Here is a 17,851-nt window from a genome sequence, read left to right as displayed (position 1 = left end):
CAGTCAGGAGCTCAATACCCCCACAATCTGTGGGCCTAGAGCTCCAGAAGAGTTGCTGCCTTTTCCCCTGCTGCTGCTGCTGTGGGCTCCTCCATCCCTCTGGGTCCAAACCACTCTGCTCTCTCACATGAGTCCAACAGTTTTGTTTCACTGACCTTCCAATTTGCTCTCGGTTATTTGAACTTCTGAAGTCCTGAAACAGCCACAGGTGCCAGAAATTCATTTCCTCCAAGGCATGCTGATGTCCTGTCCATTCTGGCATAGTCCATGCTGGATTATGCTCTGCTCCCAGTCTGGAGTGGCTGGCCCTTCCCTTCTACCTTTCATGCTGTCCTGGGCTGGAAATTTTCTTCACCCAGTTATTTGCTGAGTTCTGTAGCCCGAGAACTCGTTCATTGTCATTTCCTACAAGCATTTGGCTGGTCTTGGGGGAGCGCTCTGGAAGTTCCTGCTTCTACTCCACCATCTTGGCTCTACCACTTACTGTTTGTTTTATTTTGTCCTTATTCTTCAACACATTTTTTAGTTTATAGGTCTGGCCATTTGAATTAATTGAGAGTTTACTCTCTGTTTAGTTTTCTTGATTTTTACTTTCCAGGGACTATTTTATGTTCCAAGTTTTTTAGGCCAAAGGTGGTTGTTTTGGGCAGAGAAAACAGAAGCCAAAGAATCTTTGAGCAGACCAGCCTTCTCTTTGTCTCAGGCACCTTTCTCTCACACCCCATTAGTACACATCGTCTGCCTTCAGTGTCCTCATTCTCCCAACATTGACTGAAGCTACACCATTTCTGTGATCTTGAACATCACTCACCATGCTCAGCTGTGGGTGGTAATTCTTCCTCATCCCAGTGAGATTGCCCCCCTAGAGCTGACCCTTCCTTTTATCTAGTTCCTGCAGCCGTGGAATATCCTAGACCCAGCTGCAAAGATTCTGGGAATGATCTTGGACTATGTAGCTTCATGAAGGAAAGGGTTGTTTTCAGGATTCTACAGACCTTTATGGGTAATTTTAAAAATTTCCTTTATTAGATTGTATTATTCAGGACTTATATGCATTCCTTCTACCATATAGATTAACTGAAGCATACCTTCTAATAATATCAACCTCACCCGATAAAAATCTGATGCATGGAATCAGAATTTTAATAGAGGATTATTTCATATTCCTCAGCTATGAAGTCAAGAAGGATTTTTGAGCTTCCCAAAGAGATTTCACTATTTGTGGAAAGGATTCCACTACCTAAACTTATGAGTAAAAATTTCCCTAACCTAACTTCTTGGTTCTCTTTGAGACACTTAACTTATTTTCCCCTTATTAATCCATTGCAACATCTTTGACATAAAAACTTTCAGTTCCATGACAGGAGGATTTTGAAAACTCATTTTTGAAATATGCAACTTTCCTTAGGGAGTTTATGGAACCCAGGACTGGCTCACTCTTTAGGAATCCATCAGTCAAAAAATCACCTCGAACATGTGCTAAATTCTAGATCATACGCTGAAGATGCTCAGATGTGTTTCGCTTGCAATCCCTGCCTAACACCACCCCTGTTTCTACAGCTGTAGTGTCCTTCCTTGTACCCTTGGTGACCTCAGGTTTCTTTGGTGAGGCTCAAACTTGAGATCACCAAGATCAGCACAAACCAAAGCTGTGCCACATGTCTCATGGAGTAATTAGTCATCACTAATTATAGTAATTAAAGCAGTTTACAGTCATACGAAAAAATAATCTGATTCATTACTGATTAGAGGAATGCCAATTATAAAAATTCTCAATTATTACCTCATACCGATTACATTAAATAATAGGACGGAAAAAGTAAGTTGGAAGAAATGTGGGAAAAATGAGGTATTAATGGACTGTTGCCAGGTTTGTGAATTGATAAAATCATTTTATGGAGCAATTTGAAACTGTCCTTAAAGGGCTATAAAGCCTGCATACCCTGTGACATAGCAATGCCACTACCAGGTCTCTATCCAAAAAGAGATAAAAAAAGAAAAGAAAAAGAACTTATATGTGTAAAAATATTTATAGCAACTCTTTTCTGGGGATAAAGAATTAGAAATTTATAGGATACACATCAATTAGAGAGTAGATGAATAAATTTTGGTATGTGATTATGATTGACCACTGTTGTACTATAAGAAATGATGAGCAGGGTGCTCTCAGAAAAACCTAGAAAGACTTAGATGGGTGACGCTAAGCAAAATGTAGTGGGTACAAAGTCACTGCAATATGGCAAAGTGATTAGCAGTGAATTCCTTAACTATTCCCAGCAACACAAAGATCCATGAAAACTCTGATGGACTTAGGATGAATAACCCTGTGCATCCTCAGAGAAAGAACTGATGGTGTCTGTACGTATGTTGAAGCAATTTTTTTTTTCACTTCATTTATTTTTCTTTGTTTTGTTTCTGCCTATGTTTTCCTTCACAACATGATTATTATACATAATCTTTGAATGACTCCACAAATATGACCTATGTGGTATTGCTTGAGTTCTCAGTGAGGGGAAGTAGGAAGGGATAAAGGGGGAGAACTAAAAGTTTTAAAAGCAAATGCTAAAATCATAAAAAGGAAAAGAAAGAAATGGAAGCTGTGAACAGTCTTTTAAAGAAAGGCACTAAATCAGCAGTGATTAGAGAAATGCAAATTGAGACAGCTTTGAGGCACCAACTCATACCCACCAGTTTGGGTTAGAGGACAAAACATATGATCAACGTGTGAAGGGCTATGGGAAAACAGGTATATAAACTCATTGTTGATGTAGCTGTCAAACTGGTTTAATCATTCTGGAAAACAATTTAAAAGTATGCTCCCAAAGCTGCTGAATTGTCCTTTCACCCTGTAATACCACTTTAAAAGCTAGACCTCCAAGAGATTTCTTTTAAAAAAGAGTAAAAGGATTCAAATTTAAAAAATTATTAATAGTAGCTCCTTTTTTTGGTGGCAAAGATTTAGACACTGAGGGGTTGCCCACCAACTGAGAAATGACTGAATAAGTTAACAAATATTAAAATAATGGAATTGAACTGTGTTATAAGAAATGAGAGAAGGGACAGTTTTTGTTTCCAGGAGCCGAGATGGTGGAGTGATCAGTAATTGCTTTCTACCTCTCCTTGTTGACCATGAAGAGCCCAAAGAATATCTCCCTGGGAAAACCTTGGAACACTGGGAGCAGCAGAAAGGGTAAACAGACTCTTAGCTCATGAGGCTAGAAAGATCGCCAGGGAGGGTTCTTCTGGCTGTGGTTGAAGGTGACCAGTGCAGGATCAGAGCTGTCCCAGACAGCCCCACCTCAACAAACCAGGAGAAGATCCTGAGCTCCAAGGGCGTGAAGACAGCAATTGCCAACACCAGGACCCCAGATGTGACTCAGCAACCCAGGGGAATTGGGAAGACACTGACACAGGCAGCTGAGATTGGCTATGCTCTAACTAAACAGAGGAGACCTCTGGTGTCCAGACCTCCCCTCCCCCACACTTAACCAGCTAGCTACAGGGTAATTGCAGGGAAACTCAAAAAGACTTCACCTTGCCTCTGTTTTCCAATACCAGTCAGCTCAGCACCATGTAAGCTTCAGCATTGTAGCTTCCAGCTGAAAAAACCAGAGGCCACAACACACAAAACCTCAAGTTTTAGGCACTAGAACTGTGTGACAGAGCTCCCTGTGCCACAGAAGAAGAAATCTACTTTAAAAGCCAGGAAAAGGGTTATTATCATGAGTAAGAAGCAAAGCAGAAAAGAAAAGACCATAGACTCTTTCTATGGGCAAAAGGACCAAAACACAAACACCAAAGAGGTCAGCATTGGGACTGTACTCTCATATGAAACTTCAGAAGGCAACATGAACTGATCTGAAGCACAGAGAGCCTTCTTGGAAGAGCTCAGGAAACATTTTAAAACCTAAATTAGAGAAATAGAAGAAAAACTGACCCATGACTTTAAAAATATGAAAAAAGAAATCACAGAAGAATTAAAAAAGACAATTGGACAAATGGAAAAGGAAGGACAAAACCTAACTGGTGAAAATAACTCCTTAAAGGAACAATTGGACTGATGGAAAAGGAGATGCAAAAGTTAACTGAAGAAAACAATTTGATAAAAAATAGAATGGGGTAAGTAGAAGGTAATGAATCTATGAGACATCAAGAACTGGTCAAACAGAATCTAAAGAACAAGAAGATAGAAGGCAATGTAAAATATTTAATTGGAGAAAAGACTGACCTGGAAAATAGATCCAGGAGAGAAAAGCTAAGGATTATTGGCCTATCAGAAAGCCATGATGAGAAAACAAGCCTGGACTATATCATCCATAAAATCATCAAGGGAAGTTTCCCAGAAGTCCTAGACCCAGAGGTCAAAGGAGTCATTGAAAGAATCCACTGTTCACTTCCTGAAAGGGACCCCTAACTAAAAACATCAAGAAATGTCATTGTCAAATTCCAGAACTATTAAGTGAAGGAGAAAATACTGTAGAAAGCCAGAAAGAAACAACTCAAATATCAAGGAACTACAGTTAGGATCACACAGGACCAGAAGGTATCTGCTCACCAAGAAAGTAACCTTCTATAGTCTTATTTTTTTCCCTTTTTTGGATGTTTTCCCAACCAGTTACTTGACTTTTGAGTCCTTTGTCAAGGGTAGGGTATACTCTGGGAATCTGAAAGTCCCCAGTTCCTCCAAGGTGGCACAATCAAGCGTGTACACTGATCTGGGAGCAGGAGAGATTTTTGTGCCCAGAATCTTAGCAGTTTCCTCTCCACAGCCACCTGGCCTCCAGTTCCACGAAGCCAGCACTGGAGGCTGATTTTTAGATAAGCTGCATGGGCATGGCTGCCATTCAATGTGAGATAAAGATCAGCTCCCTCAGGGCCTCTACACAAGGTTGAGGTAAGAATAGGCTGCTCAATGCCCCCAGGAGTTTGATGATCCAACAATGGATGTGGGCTGCTGTAGGGGCTGCATTGGGAACTGCTGCTGCTTGCTTGATGTGGCCTTTGAGGCCACTGTCTGAGGCTGGAGCTATGAGAAGGCCCTTCTCCCTTCCAGGCCAACTGAAAAAACCCTGTCACTAAACTTTGCACCTGTGGGTTGATGGATGTGCCAATCCCCTGCTTCAGCAACTGGGGATTCGCTGCTGCTGTGACTGGAGATTCTGCTCCCGAGGTGTCCTCCACTGAGAGCCACACTGCATGTCCAAGGCTGGCCTGGGCTCTGCCCTGCATCTAGTGCAACAGACGTTTCATGTGGGCCTTTCAGAGAGTCCCTCTCTACAGGTATTTTACAGGCTGTGTGGGGAGAGCCTGCGTATGTGTGTCTTTCTACTCCACCATCTTGTCTCCACTTAGTATATTTTTTGTTTTAGCTTTTGAGTAGGCAGTTTGAAATTCTCAAGAGTACCTTACTCTGTGCTTCATTTTCTTGATTATTAACTCTCCAAGGACTATTTTCTGTCTCAATATTTTCAGGTCAAACTTCTTTGTTCTGGGGAGAGAAAACAGAAGCCAAAGCAAACCAGCCTCCTCTTTGTCTTAGGCACTGTCCTCTCACCCCACCCAAACCCCATCAATACACAACCTCTGCCTTCAGTGCTCTCATTCCATCCCCCAACAATGACAGAAACTACTTTACCTCTGTTGTCTGGAACATTCCAAACCAGCTTCAGCTGTGCCAGAAAATGATTCCTGGCCCCAGTGAGATTACCCACTCAACAGCTGACCCTTCCTGATGTCTTTCCTGCAACGAGGGAATTCCCCAGACCCTCTCCCAGAGATTCAGGGAATGATCTTGAACAGTTTACCTTAATGAGGGAAGGGGCTGTTTTAGGATTCTATAAACTTTTATGGGAAATTCTTATTTTTCTTCATTGGATTCTGTTATTCAGGACTTAGACCCATTCCTCCTACCATTTAGATTAACTGAAGCATATCTTCTATTAATATTAGCCTCATCTGACTAAAATCTAATGCACGAAATCATGGTTTTAGGGGAAGACTATTTGATGTTCCTCAGCTAAGAAGCCAAGAAGTGTTTTGAGATTACCAAAGAGGTTTCACTACTTGTGGAAAAGATTCTAATACCTAACAATATGAGTACGGATTTCCCTAACCTACCTTTTTGATTCTCTTTAGGACATTTAACGTATTTTCCCCATTAATCCATTACAACTTCTTTAAAACGAAAACTTTCAGTTCTGTGAAGGGAGGATTCTGCAAACTCAATGTTTAAATGTGTAACTTTCCCCAGAGAGTTTATGGAACTCAGGAGTGGCTGGTTCATTAGGTATTTGTCAGTTAATCAGTGCTGGGTTATGGACCAGGCACTGGAAATGCTCAGATGTAACTCTCTTTCAATCCCTGCCTAACACCACTCCCATTTCTCCAGCCTCAGTATCTCTCCTTGTACCCATGGTGATTCCAGAATTCTTTAGTAAGGCTCAAACTGGAGACCATCAAGGTCAGCTTAGACCAAAGATTCATTCACAGAGTGTCTCACAGAATAATTAGGTATCACTTGCTAAATTCTCATTTTTAAGGAATTATTTTCCTAAGCAAGCTTTTGTACTTACTTTTTCATTTCCCCGTGCTATTTTTTTAGGGAGTTATTTTCCTCCACAAATTGTTGTATATGCTTTTCTGTGCTATTGACTCTTTTACTCATTTTTTTCTTCTACTACTCTCCTTTCTTTTCTCAGCATTTCTTCTATATCTCTTGCCAGGCCTAGAGGCCTGAGGGCTACCCGAGTCTTACCTTACCTATCACAGGTCTTCGGCTGGCCAAACCGGATAAACGTATGAGAGAAGAGACTTTCCAGAATCGAACAAGGGTTAGGCTTTATTCAGGGTCCTGGTTACATGTGCAGGGGGAACTCTTTCTTAGGAGAGAGAGAGAAATCTCCCAAGGAGGCAAAGATCTTACAGTAAGAGAATGGAAGCAGAAGTGGAAGTGGGGAGAGAGGGGGGAGGGAAGAGCGAAGAGAAGGAAGAGGGGCCTTCTGTCCTGTAAGGGCCCCTCAGCGCTAAGAGCGCCTTCGGGCTTTCCTGACCCTACTTAAGCTCTCCGGCCACATAGTTTGCACCTGAATACCGTGCCTGTTAGATAACAATAGGTGTGCCCAGATCCGGGCCAGTCTCGAGGGCGGGGATGCTCTCTCCCATCACGTTCTCACGGGAAGAGGCGGAAATACACGAGATCTCACTCCTCAATTCCCTTCTGTTTCCTGGGGGGCCTCATGATAACTCTAAGGTTTAGAAGCTCTCACCTTTACCCGCCCGACACTGTCCACATGGAACTGAGCTTACACCCCCAACAATCTCTAATTTGTAAAATCCATTCTAAAGTCTTCCAGGAACTCCTTGTTGGCCTGAGACCAAATTCGATTTTTCTTTGAGGATTCGCATGTAACTATTTTGATACAACTGTCCTCATCTAAGTTTAGGCATTGATCCTCCCTATTGCCATAATAACTTTTTAAAGTCCAGCTTTTTTTCTTTTCTTTTCTTTTTTTGCTCATATTTTTGGAGTCTTTTGGGACTTGGTGTTTTCAGTGGGAGCTGGCCTCTGGTCCTGCACAGTCCTAACCTTTTAGTGTTGGGTTTTTGGGTCTTACTGCAGGCATTCACTGGGCATCTGGGCTAAGCTGTCTGCTTTCTCTGGAGGGTAGACTTCCCTTCTAGATTGTACCTGGAGTGGGACCTCCCTGCGGGTCTCACCAGGGCCTGGGCTTAACTGTTGACCTGCAAGGGTTGCAACAGAGACATAGACTGTTTTTGGCCAGTCCAGAGGTGGGACTACATTACTGTTGATCAGGGGGGTCACGGCCTCCCTGGTGGCTTGTGCTATGGGTAGTATCACTGGGGAGTGGCTTTATGGGCTGCTCAAACTGCTCTCTTTACTGGGGGCTGCTGGAATTCAGGACGGTGGGGCCTTGTTGGGGGAGTGCCCCAGACTTGGGGCCTTTTTTTTGTAGGCCCCCTGCTGTGAGCATGGCTGCTATTTCTGCTTCTTCTTCTCTTGGACTCTTCTCTCCCCATAGTACAATGCTACAAACCTTTCCAGCCTGGCTGCTAAGAGGCTTCCCTGCTCTTAGATCAATCTGAGTCAGTTTTCTATTTTTTTTTTTTTTGCAGGAATTTTGGGAGGGCTTCAGGGGTTGGGACATGTCAAAATTGACTTTGGGGGCAAAGCAGAACTAAAGTACTGAGAAGGGAGCAAATTGAGGGAGGGAGCAGATGAAGGCATGGGGAGGGAGAAGGAGCCTCAGCCAGGGAGGGCCAGGGAGGGGTAGGGGCTCCCCAGGCAGAAGAGCAGGGAGGGATCAGGGGGAGGGATTTGAGAGTAAAGCTCTTCCTGTCCTGTGCTAACCAGGAAACTCTCTGGAGCCCAGAGGGGAGGCCTCAGGGAGAACAGGCCTGGGAGGGGTAGGGCCCCCCAGGCAGAGAGCAGGGAGGGATCAGGGGACGTATGGATCTGAGAGAGAAGCTGTCCTGTGCTAACCAGGCACCTCTCTGGAGCCCAGAGGGGAGGGCTCAGGGAGAACAGGCCTGGCAGGGTTTTTGTCTCACTTCCCCCTCAGTCTGTGTCACTGTGTACATCAGCACTACTATCCCACACCTGACAGTAATAATCAGCCTCATCCTCAGCCTGGAGCCCAGAAATGCTCAGGGTGGCCGTGTTCCCTGAGTTAGAGCCAGAGAATCTCTCAGGGATCCCCGAGGGCCTGTTGCTGTCACCATAAATCACCAGCTTAGGGGCCTGGCCAGGTTTCTGCTGGAACCAGTTTACAACTTTATCACCAATTTCATCCCCAACACAGGAGATGGAGGCCGTCTCTCCCAGGCTCTTGGACACTGAAGGTGGCTGAGTCACCACATAGGAGGCCCCAGAACCTGCAAGGAAGGAAAGAAGAGATTGGTCAGATGTAGGGAACTCTTCCCCTCCAAGGAGATGCTGACCCCTCAAGCAGCTCAGGGCAGGACTAGGCCTGGCCTGAGACACTGTGGAGTCTGAACCACAGAGAGGAAACACTGGGCAACTTCACCTGTATAGACAGTCAGGAGTGAGAAGAGCAGAGAGATCCAAGCCATGGTAGAGCTTCCTCCCAGAACTCTGTGTCCTCAGGCTCCCCTGCTGGGGCTTGGCTCTCCCAGGGCTCCCTTAAGACTAGCCCAGGCCCTACAAGGAGGAGGCCCCCACATGCAAATCTGCTACTGCTCTGAACACCTGAAGGAGTGGCCTCAGGTGATGAATGACTGACCCTGTGGGCCCTGGGGCAGAAGGGGCAGGTCATTTCTCTGGTAGGGGAGGGGTCATCATGAGGCCTGAGATAATTTCCTCCTCTAAGATTCCAGGATTCTGGAAGTCAAATTCATTTTTCCCCCGGCCATTGTCTGGAGCTCCAAGATCTTGTCACTCTAAATGAACTGCTTTCTGCTCCTGGGCCTTCCCTGTACCCTGTGGTCTTCTCCCCATGGATCTTCTCTCACCCATGCCACAACCTTCTCCCTATTGGTGAATTCCCCCATGCCCTGCTTGGAGAAAGCCAGGCTACATTCCCTCCAACTGTGCCTCTGACTCTGGAGGATTCAGACACACCATGGAATGAGGACTTCTCTCCTCCAGCACTGTGGGTCCGTTTCAGGGGACGTTGTCCCCATTAGGATCTGAACTCCATCAGGGCAGAGACTGTCTGTTTATCTGCTTTGGAATACTCAGCATTTAGCACAGGGCGTGGCACAGAGGAAGGGAATAAGTAAGAAATGCTTCTTGCCTTGCCTGACCTCCAATTCAGAGCTACCTCTTCACCGTTATTGGAGCAGCTTTTCCCCCCACATCTTCAGGGCTCCTGCTGCTCTGGCCTCCCAAGAAGCTAAAGAAGAAGAAAGCCAGGCACATCCTCACTCTGAGCCTCACTTTCCCATTGGTAAAACGAGGTCCACTGAAAAAGGGGGTCTTTAACCTCCCATCCAGTTGTGGTCTCCAGTCATCAAGCCTCAAGGCCCTGTTTTCATGCAGATTTTCCAAACCTTGAGGCCCTTGGAGAACCAAAGTTGGGGGCAAAGTTTCAGAAAATTTAACTTTTTCATTTACATTTCAAAATTTATTTTCTATTTAAGAAAACAGGAGATTGGCTGGCAAGCTCTTTCTCAGTTTCAGGTTATTTTCTTGAACTGCCCCATCCCCTGGTTTCTTAGAATGATGCTTCATGCCAGAAGGGGAATGGGAGATCTTTCTGGACAGCCAAAGCCCCATCTTTGGATTGGGGAGGCCACCCAGACCCCAGTCCTGTGACACATGTTGAACCTCAGAGGGCCTGGGGACATCCTCTGAGCCTCAGCTCATCCTGGGGTTCAACCCTCCTGAGAGTCCTCTCTGGGCTGGATTTCCCTTCTCTTTCCATCCTGAAGCAGGGAAGGATTGAGATGTGTGTGCATGGAGAAGGAATTCCTCAGGGAGGTTATCACTGATCTTGGAAGCAAGGGTGGATCTTGAACAACTTTGGGCTTTGTCTGAGAAGGAAAAAAAGAAAGAGAGAAAGAGAGAACCAGTCTTGCCTCTTCTTTGATGTCAGCTCATCCTCCCCTCCAGCCTGAACTCTGATCCTCTCTCTCTTTTGGTCTCTGTCTTTCCTCCTTTCCCTTGTCTTATGATTTCCTCCCCACTGGGCCCAGATGACTCTGGAGGAGAGAGTGAGGCTGGCAACTTCACACAGCCCTGCCTCACTTAAAGCCCATTCACTTGCAATTCAAGGCATCACCTTCCTGATGTCATTCTTTCTGTTCTAGAACCAAAAACAAACAACAACAATTCCAAGCCTTAGCTCCTTCTGGGCCTTAGACCCCTGGACATTGTCCCCCCTGTGCCAGGCCACAGTTCTCTACCCATCCTGCCACTTGGTGGTGTAGTGGTTAGGATGGGGTACAAGCCCAAGCCAAGACCTTTTCCCCTTTGATCAGGAGGGCATTTGACCCATTGGTCTGAAGGGCCCTAGAAAGTCTGGTCTTGGGGGAGCTCCTTGGATTCCCCTTCCATTTCTCCCAGCCCAGATACTCCCTATTTAGGAGTTTTTTAAATTTACTCCCAATTTAGCATTGATCCTAACATCCTTTTAATATTCCCGACTACTTAGCATTCTCTTGAAGTCCAAGGTGCCCAGCCTGGATTGTGGATTGTCTAGACTACCAGTCAGTCCCATCAAGATTCTCCCTGGGTTTGATCTATCAAGACCATCCCTGGGTCCCCAGACTACTTGGCGATACCTGGATTCTTCCCCCAGTCTTTTCTGTATTTAGGTTGCATCTAACCTCCAAGAAGAGGCTTAGGTTGAATCCAGCACAGACTCTATCTAGCTGAGATTCTATCTGACCAACTTATCAATATGAACATTACAAAAGCTTATTCTTCTTAAGAGTCAACCCAGTTTGCCAAGTCTTTAATAAATTTTGTTTTCCTTTGGCTTTAAGAAGGCTTGTGACAAATTCATCAAGCAGAACCTGGCATGTCCCAGAATCCCGAACCACAATAGGTGGAAATTATGATTTGAAGTCAAGAAGACTTATTTTCAGTTCCTGTGTCTGAAGCTTATGAGCTGTGTGACACTGGGCAAGTCACCTAACCTTTGTGGGCCTCTGCTCTCATGTGTGTGTAAAACAGGAGCATAATTGCCCCCATCTCCCAGGGCATGTAGTGAGACCTAAATGACCTAACACATGTCATTGTGTTACCAGTCCCAAAGTTCCCAGTAAATACTCCATACTGGCCATCCCTCTGGGCCTGAGCCCACTCCCACACACAGGCAGATCACAAAGATCTGGGAATTGAGGGAGACGTGGGGAGGAGAAGTGGAGAGACCTTTCCTAGGGCTTCTTACTCCAGCCACCTCTTCTTTCTGAGGCCTTTCCTCATCCCCCCAACTCCCAGCTGAGAGGGCCCCTCCTTCCTAACCTCCCTGGCATTTCTCTGTATTGTTCTTCCCTTTCAGGGGCATCTGGGATCCTCCCATAGAAGGGAAGAGGCTTGAGAACAGAGACTGCTGCTGTTTTTGATTGTGGCCCCTGCACCTGGCACTGTGTCTGGCACAGGGTAAGTGCTGAACAGTGGCTCATCATTGGATTGATTGGCACCTTTTTAGTACCTGAGGAAGTTGTTCATACTCTGGGGCCTAAGGAAATTCTGAAGTGTCCCCCAAAAAGTGGAACATTGGGAAGGGCAGCTCTGCATATGCCCCAGCTCAGGGGGTGGGCCTGGGAAGGCAGCATTAGCTCAGCTTCCCCCAAGTCACAGGGCAGGAGACTAGGAGCCCCAGGGGTCATTTCCAGCCCAACTCAGCCCCAAACTCATTCCAAAGTCTCCCTCTGGTGGCCACAAGGTGAATGGCAGCCCCAGGGAAGGTCAGGGAACAGGTCCTTCATTGTTGCCTTCCCATTTTGGAAGGGAAGGTCCTTCAGAACAGGGACTGTCCTTCCTCTTGCATGAATCTTTATTCGCAGCTCTTAATCCATTGGAAAGATGAAAAGGACCTTTATGTTCATTAGTGTTCAACCAAAAGATAACCAAAAATGGGATTAGATACTGTAGATCACTTCCCAAACCATTTTGAATCCCCAGAACCTGAGAAAAAACAAAAACCTGCATTGGCCAATCAAGAGACAGACATTTTGATCCAAGCTGAGCTGACGGGCAACCACAAGCTCTCTTATCCTTCACGGTCCACGGGCATGCAAATCTTTCCTTTCCTCAGTCTCCTCAGTCCCTGTGGGCTGGTCTTTGGCTCCTACTAGAGCACAGACTGAAGGGACACTGGGGCATTAGCTCCTTGCTCAGTTGGGGAAGACCCCAGCTTGTCCAACAGTGACCTCCAGTGACCAAGGCTAGTAAATGCTACTTCTTCAGAGAAGTATGTTCCTGTAATACTCGTCTTCCTGTGGGAGTGTAACACCAGGTAATGTTACTTAGGAAAAAACAATAATAGCCCAGAAGAATCCATCAGCTTGGGCTTTTCGAGCCTGAAACAGCTAGAGGTTCCTGGAGGAGGTCAAATGAGCTGGGATCTCATCCCTAGAAGACTGGAGAATTTTAGCCCTTTTTTGACTCAGACCTGGGGAATCAATGAGTTTGGTGAAAGGCTGAGAAAGGTTTTCAGGGTTAAAATAATAAAAAGGCATTGAGATCCAGTGGTAAAGGTGGAGTTGAATGAATTTTCAAGAGATCTCATTGGCCTGGTTTGTGGTTTGCCTTTAGACAGTTCAAGATGTGGATTAAGAAGGAAGAAAAGATCAGAGGAGGGAGGACAAAAGCATGTGAATAGGTGGAGTAAGAATAGTGGAGAGTTCAAATGTCTTTAGAATCCAGGATCCCCAGTTCCCTGTTGAAAGATTTAATTTCAGTAGGATCTGTGCTCCAAGACAGACGTGTTCTTCATGATAATGAAGGACACTGAGAACATACAGTGTAAAGGAGCCTCTCAGGGACTGGAAAGGATTGTTCCTCTCTGCAAGAAAGAAGGGATGGTCTGTGTGCTGCCAATTACACTGGGGAAGAGGCAGCCCCCCATGCATTCTGGACTGCCTGGCTGATCCAGAGCCTGAGACTTGGCCCCACCAGATGGCACGGAATTAGGAGGGCATCTCTGTCTACATGGAAGCAAAAGCAAAGGGTCCAACCTCCCCCAGATACGGATCTCTGAAAAACTGAAACACAGTGTGAGGGAAATACATTTCAAACTGCCTAATGACAGCCTGAAATTAAAAGAAAAAGTACTACCATCCAGCCCTTGGTGAATCCTTACAATTGTAGAAAATTTGAGAATCCCTTTTGAACATTCACAGTGCATACAAATACTCTGAAATAGGGATGGGGAACCTGTGGCCTCACAGTGACATGTGACCCTCTAGGTCCTTGGGTGAAGACTTTTAAGTAAATTTTACAGAACTAATCCTTTTATTAAGGCGATCTATTCATGAAGTTTGGATGAAGTCAAGGGACCATACCTGAGAACCTAGAGGGCCATATGTGAACTTGACTCCACAGCTTCACCATCCCTGCTCTGCACTAACCCTCCTCCTCCTCCTCCATCTCCCTTGGCCCCCTTCACGTCCCAGTTTAAATCCCGCCCAGGACAGGAAGGATTTCTTGATCTTTCTTAACTCTAATGCCTTCCATCTCTTGGTTATTTCCCTTGTTTCCTGTCTATAATATATTTGTACATAGTTGTTGGTACTTTGTCTCCTCATTAGACTGTGATCTCCTGCGGAGCAGATTCTGTTTTTTGACTTTCTTTATATTCCCAGGGAATAGCAACCAGTAGGCTTTTAACGACAGTTTATTGACTGACTGATTGAAACTTTTTATCTTAGGAGGCAATCCCCTAAGGTTCCAAGTTCTCTCTTGAACTACACTCCTAGACCCACAGATCATGGGATCTTACTGGGGCATTTTCTTAAGTAGTAGTAGGAAAATAATAGTTGAAGGCTAAGGCACTGACTGAGAAGACCTCAAGTCCTGTAGCAGTATAACATCTCCCACAAAAACCTGGGGCTCATTTTGCCACAAACTCCTTCAGCCTGGTGAGAAGAGTCCACTTCCCAGTCATGTAACCATGAAGTAGAAGGACTAGACATTTCCTCTAACTCCTATGACCTCTCAAGTTTCTCCAAAACAGAAATGATTTGACAAAATAAAGCAACTTTAGCTATCTCCATGGTTTAGAAATCTACAACCAAAAGGAAAGTAAAATAAAAACAATGAACTGACATTTATTCTGAACTCATTTCTTTCCTCTCCACCTACCATGCTACCAGCAGCCAGGCTGCAGAAGCTGGCACAAGGACCCAATATAGGAGCTTGTAACAAATGCTAGCCCTTTGCTCTGGTTTCTCCTCTTTCTTTTCAGTGCCATGGAGATGGCTATAGGCTGAAGAAGTGTGTTGAGGCCATGTCACACTCCACTATGCCTGAGGGAAATAGCTCAGCCTCCAGTTCAGGTCAGTTGAGCCTGTCTGAAAATCACTTGGGGCAGAGACCTGAGTTACCAAACTGTGAATTCCCCAACATGGGAAAAGGTTGAAATGCTTTGATATGAATCCCCTAGGAAAACCACCTTCCAATGGAAGGGATTCAGAAAGTGAGCAAGGGGGAATATAAGGGGAAAAAAGATAGAAATCTATAAAGAGAACATCCAAACATGATGAACATGAGTAGAAATCTTGATAGGTAAAGCATTAATAAGAGGATTAAATATAACATCCAGAACTACCAAATGAGTTCAGATATCTATGAGTAAATCCTGTAAAACAGAGAAAAAAATCAACTTACAGAAAAACAAAAGCAAAAATGCATCTAATTAAAAGACGTAAGGAACCAAAATTATATCTTGCTAAAACATTCCATAGACAATGAAGTAATATCACCACTAAACATCCATGCACAGAGAAGTACACCATCCCAGATTTTTTGAGGAGAAGTTAAGTGAGTTGTAGGAAGAAATAGATGGCAAATATGTATGAGTGGGGTTAAGTAAAAAAGACCCAGTCGTCAATGACTATAACTACTGTTTGATAAACCGAAGACTCCAGTTTCTGGATAAGAAAATACTATTTGAGAAAAATGACTGGGAAAATGGAAAATAGCTTGGTAGAAACTAGGCAGAGACGAACATCTCACACCCTACACCAACATAGGGTTCAAATGGATACATGATTCAGACGTAAGGGCGGATACCATAAGCAAATTAGGAGACCAAGGAATAGTTCAATTGTCAGATCTTCAGAGAAGTCGTGAATTCACAACCAAATAACAGACAGAAGACATTATGGAATGCAAAATGGATAATTTTGATTACATTAAATTATAGTTTCTGCATGATCAGCACCATGGTCATCAATATTAGAAGGAAAACAGAAAGCTGTGAATAATTTTTACAACCAGTATATCTGTTACAGGTCTGATTCCTAAACTAAATAGAGAAGTGAGTGAAACTTATAAGAATTCAAGTCATTTCCCAGTTGATAAAGGATTAGAGGATACGAACAGGCAGTTTTTAGATAAAAAAATTAAATCTCCCTATAGTCATATGAAAAATTGCTATTAATAACTATTGTTTGAAGGAATGCAAATTAAAACATCTTTAGGTACCATGTCACACCTATCAGATTGGATAATATGACAGAAAAGGAAAATCATAAATGTCGGGAATGATGTTGAAAATTTGAACACTAATGCCTCTTTAGTGGAGTTATGAACTGATGCAACCAGTCTGGAGAGTACTTTGAAATGATGTCCAAAGGGCTATCCAGTCTTTCAATCCAGAAACACCACGGTTATGTCTGTATCCCAAAGAGATCTTAAAAAATAAAAAGCACCTCATGTACAGAATTATTGATAGCTGTTCCTTTTTGTAGTGAAAAAGAATTGGAAATTGAGTGTAAACACATCTGCTGAGGAATGACTGAACATGATGAAATACTACTGTTCTACAAGAAATGAGGAGGAGGCAGATTTCAGAAAAGCCCGGAACAACTTATATGAACTGATGCTGAGTGAAGTGAGCAGAACCAGGTAGATGCTGCACCCAGCAACACCAACACTGAGCCGTGATGAACTGTGACAGGCTTAGCTCCTCCCAGCAATGCAGTGATCTAGGACAGTTCCAAAGGACCTACCATGGAAAATTCCAGCTCCATCGAGACACAGAGCTATGGAGTCTGAGTACAGATGGAAGAGCAATCTTTCAACTTCTCCCCTTGTTTTTTGTTTTATCTTTCCTGTCTTTTCTTGCTTCTGTTCAGATTCTTCAATGTTGAAATATGTTTAACATGATTGCACATGTAAGACCTACATCAGAATGTATGCCATCTCAGAGCGGGGGAAATTTAGAACTTAAAATCTTATAAAGTTGAATGTTTAAACATAAAGTTAATTTTTATAAAGAGAAAAAAAGAAAACAAAAAATTTTTGAAAGATGTCATCCACTCTTTTTTTTTTCCCATCTTGGCTTTCAATGTACTCCAGCAGTTCTAATGTTTTCTCTCTTGTATCTATTTCCTAGGACTGTTTATTTTTTTCCCAAATGAGGAACTTCATATTTTCCCTTTTTTCTTTTTTTTTAATTTAGTGTTTTTTTATCTTATCCTGATATCTCACAGAGTCATTCTTCTCTGCTTGTTCAGTTCAGACTTTAAGGAATTCTTTTCTTCAGTGAGCTTTTGTCCTTCCTTTTCCATTTGGTCCATGCTATTTTGTAGGGAGTTATTGTCCTTGGGAAATTTTTGTATATCTTTTTTCCAGGGAATTGAATCTTCTTTTTTTCATGTTTCTTTTGTATTCCTCTCATTCCTTTCCCTAGTTTCTTTTTACTTTGTTAATTAATATTTAAAAATACTTTTTAAGGTTTTCCAGTAATTTCTTTCAGTTCTAAGACCAAATTTTGTGTTTCTCTGAGGCTTCATTTGTAGTCATTTTGGCACTACTGTCCTCTTCTAAGTTTCTGCCTTGATCCTCCTTATCATCGCAGTGGCTTTCCATAGTCAAGCTCCGTTTGTCATTCTCTCATTTTTTCTGCCTTTTTTTTGTGACTTGGTGTTTTTATGTGAGAGTTTGACTCTGGTCTTGCACTGTCCCAAATTGTTAGTGCTGGGGTTCTTACTGTTGGCTTTCACTGGGCTTCAGGAAGGGTAGGTTTTCCATCTGACTTGTACTGGGTGATTGGGTCTCCCTGCTGGTCTCCTTGGGTGTGGGGTTTAGCTTTTGGCCTGAACCAGGGTTGGGTCTAACTCCTGGGTTACTATGGAAACAGAGCTTCTCTGCTGGTAGGACACAGGATTGATGTCTGTTTGGCAGCCAAGGGGTGGG

The 17,851-nt window shown here is 43.9% G+C and overlaps 1 long non-coding RNA gene and 1 gene segment (V, D, J or C); one reads left to right on the top strand and one right to left on the bottom strand.

The window, feature by feature from the left end:
- Positions 1-17,283, top strand: part of LOC140498895 (uncharacterized) — a 38,581-nt gene extending 21,298 nt beyond the window's left edge. The window contains exons 1-4 of one of the 2 annotated variants that reach the window (XR_011965215.1): positions 4,662-5,280; positions 11,985-12,085; positions 14,895-14,985; positions 16,402-17,283. This is a non-coding gene — a long non-coding RNA (uncharacterized lncRNA). Of the gene's footprint in view, positions 1-4,661; positions 5,281-11,984; positions 12,086-14,894; positions 14,986-16,401 lie in introns of those variants that run through there. The other variant, XR_011965214.1, reaches the window with a different exon arrangement.
- LOC140498888 (immunoglobulin lambda variable 3-9-like) lies at positions 6,826-9,164 on the bottom strand. The segment is given in 2 exon segments: positions 6,826-8,892; positions 9,045-9,164. Coding segments are annotated over 2 exon segments (363 nt in total).
- Positions 17,284-17,851: the final 568 nt, after the last annotated feature.

The sequence above is a fragment of the Notamacropus eugenii genome, chromosome 4, assembly GCF_028372415.1.
Source record: "Notamacropus eugenii isolate mMacEug1 chromosome 4, mMacEug1.pri_v2, whole genome shotgun sequence".
Lineage (NCBI taxonomy): Eukaryota > Metazoa > Chordata > Mammalia > Diprotodontia > Macropodidae > Notamacropus > Notamacropus eugenii.
The sequence above is the reverse complement of the archived record's forward strand: the minus strand, read 5'-3'. Positions and strand labels throughout refer to the sequence as shown.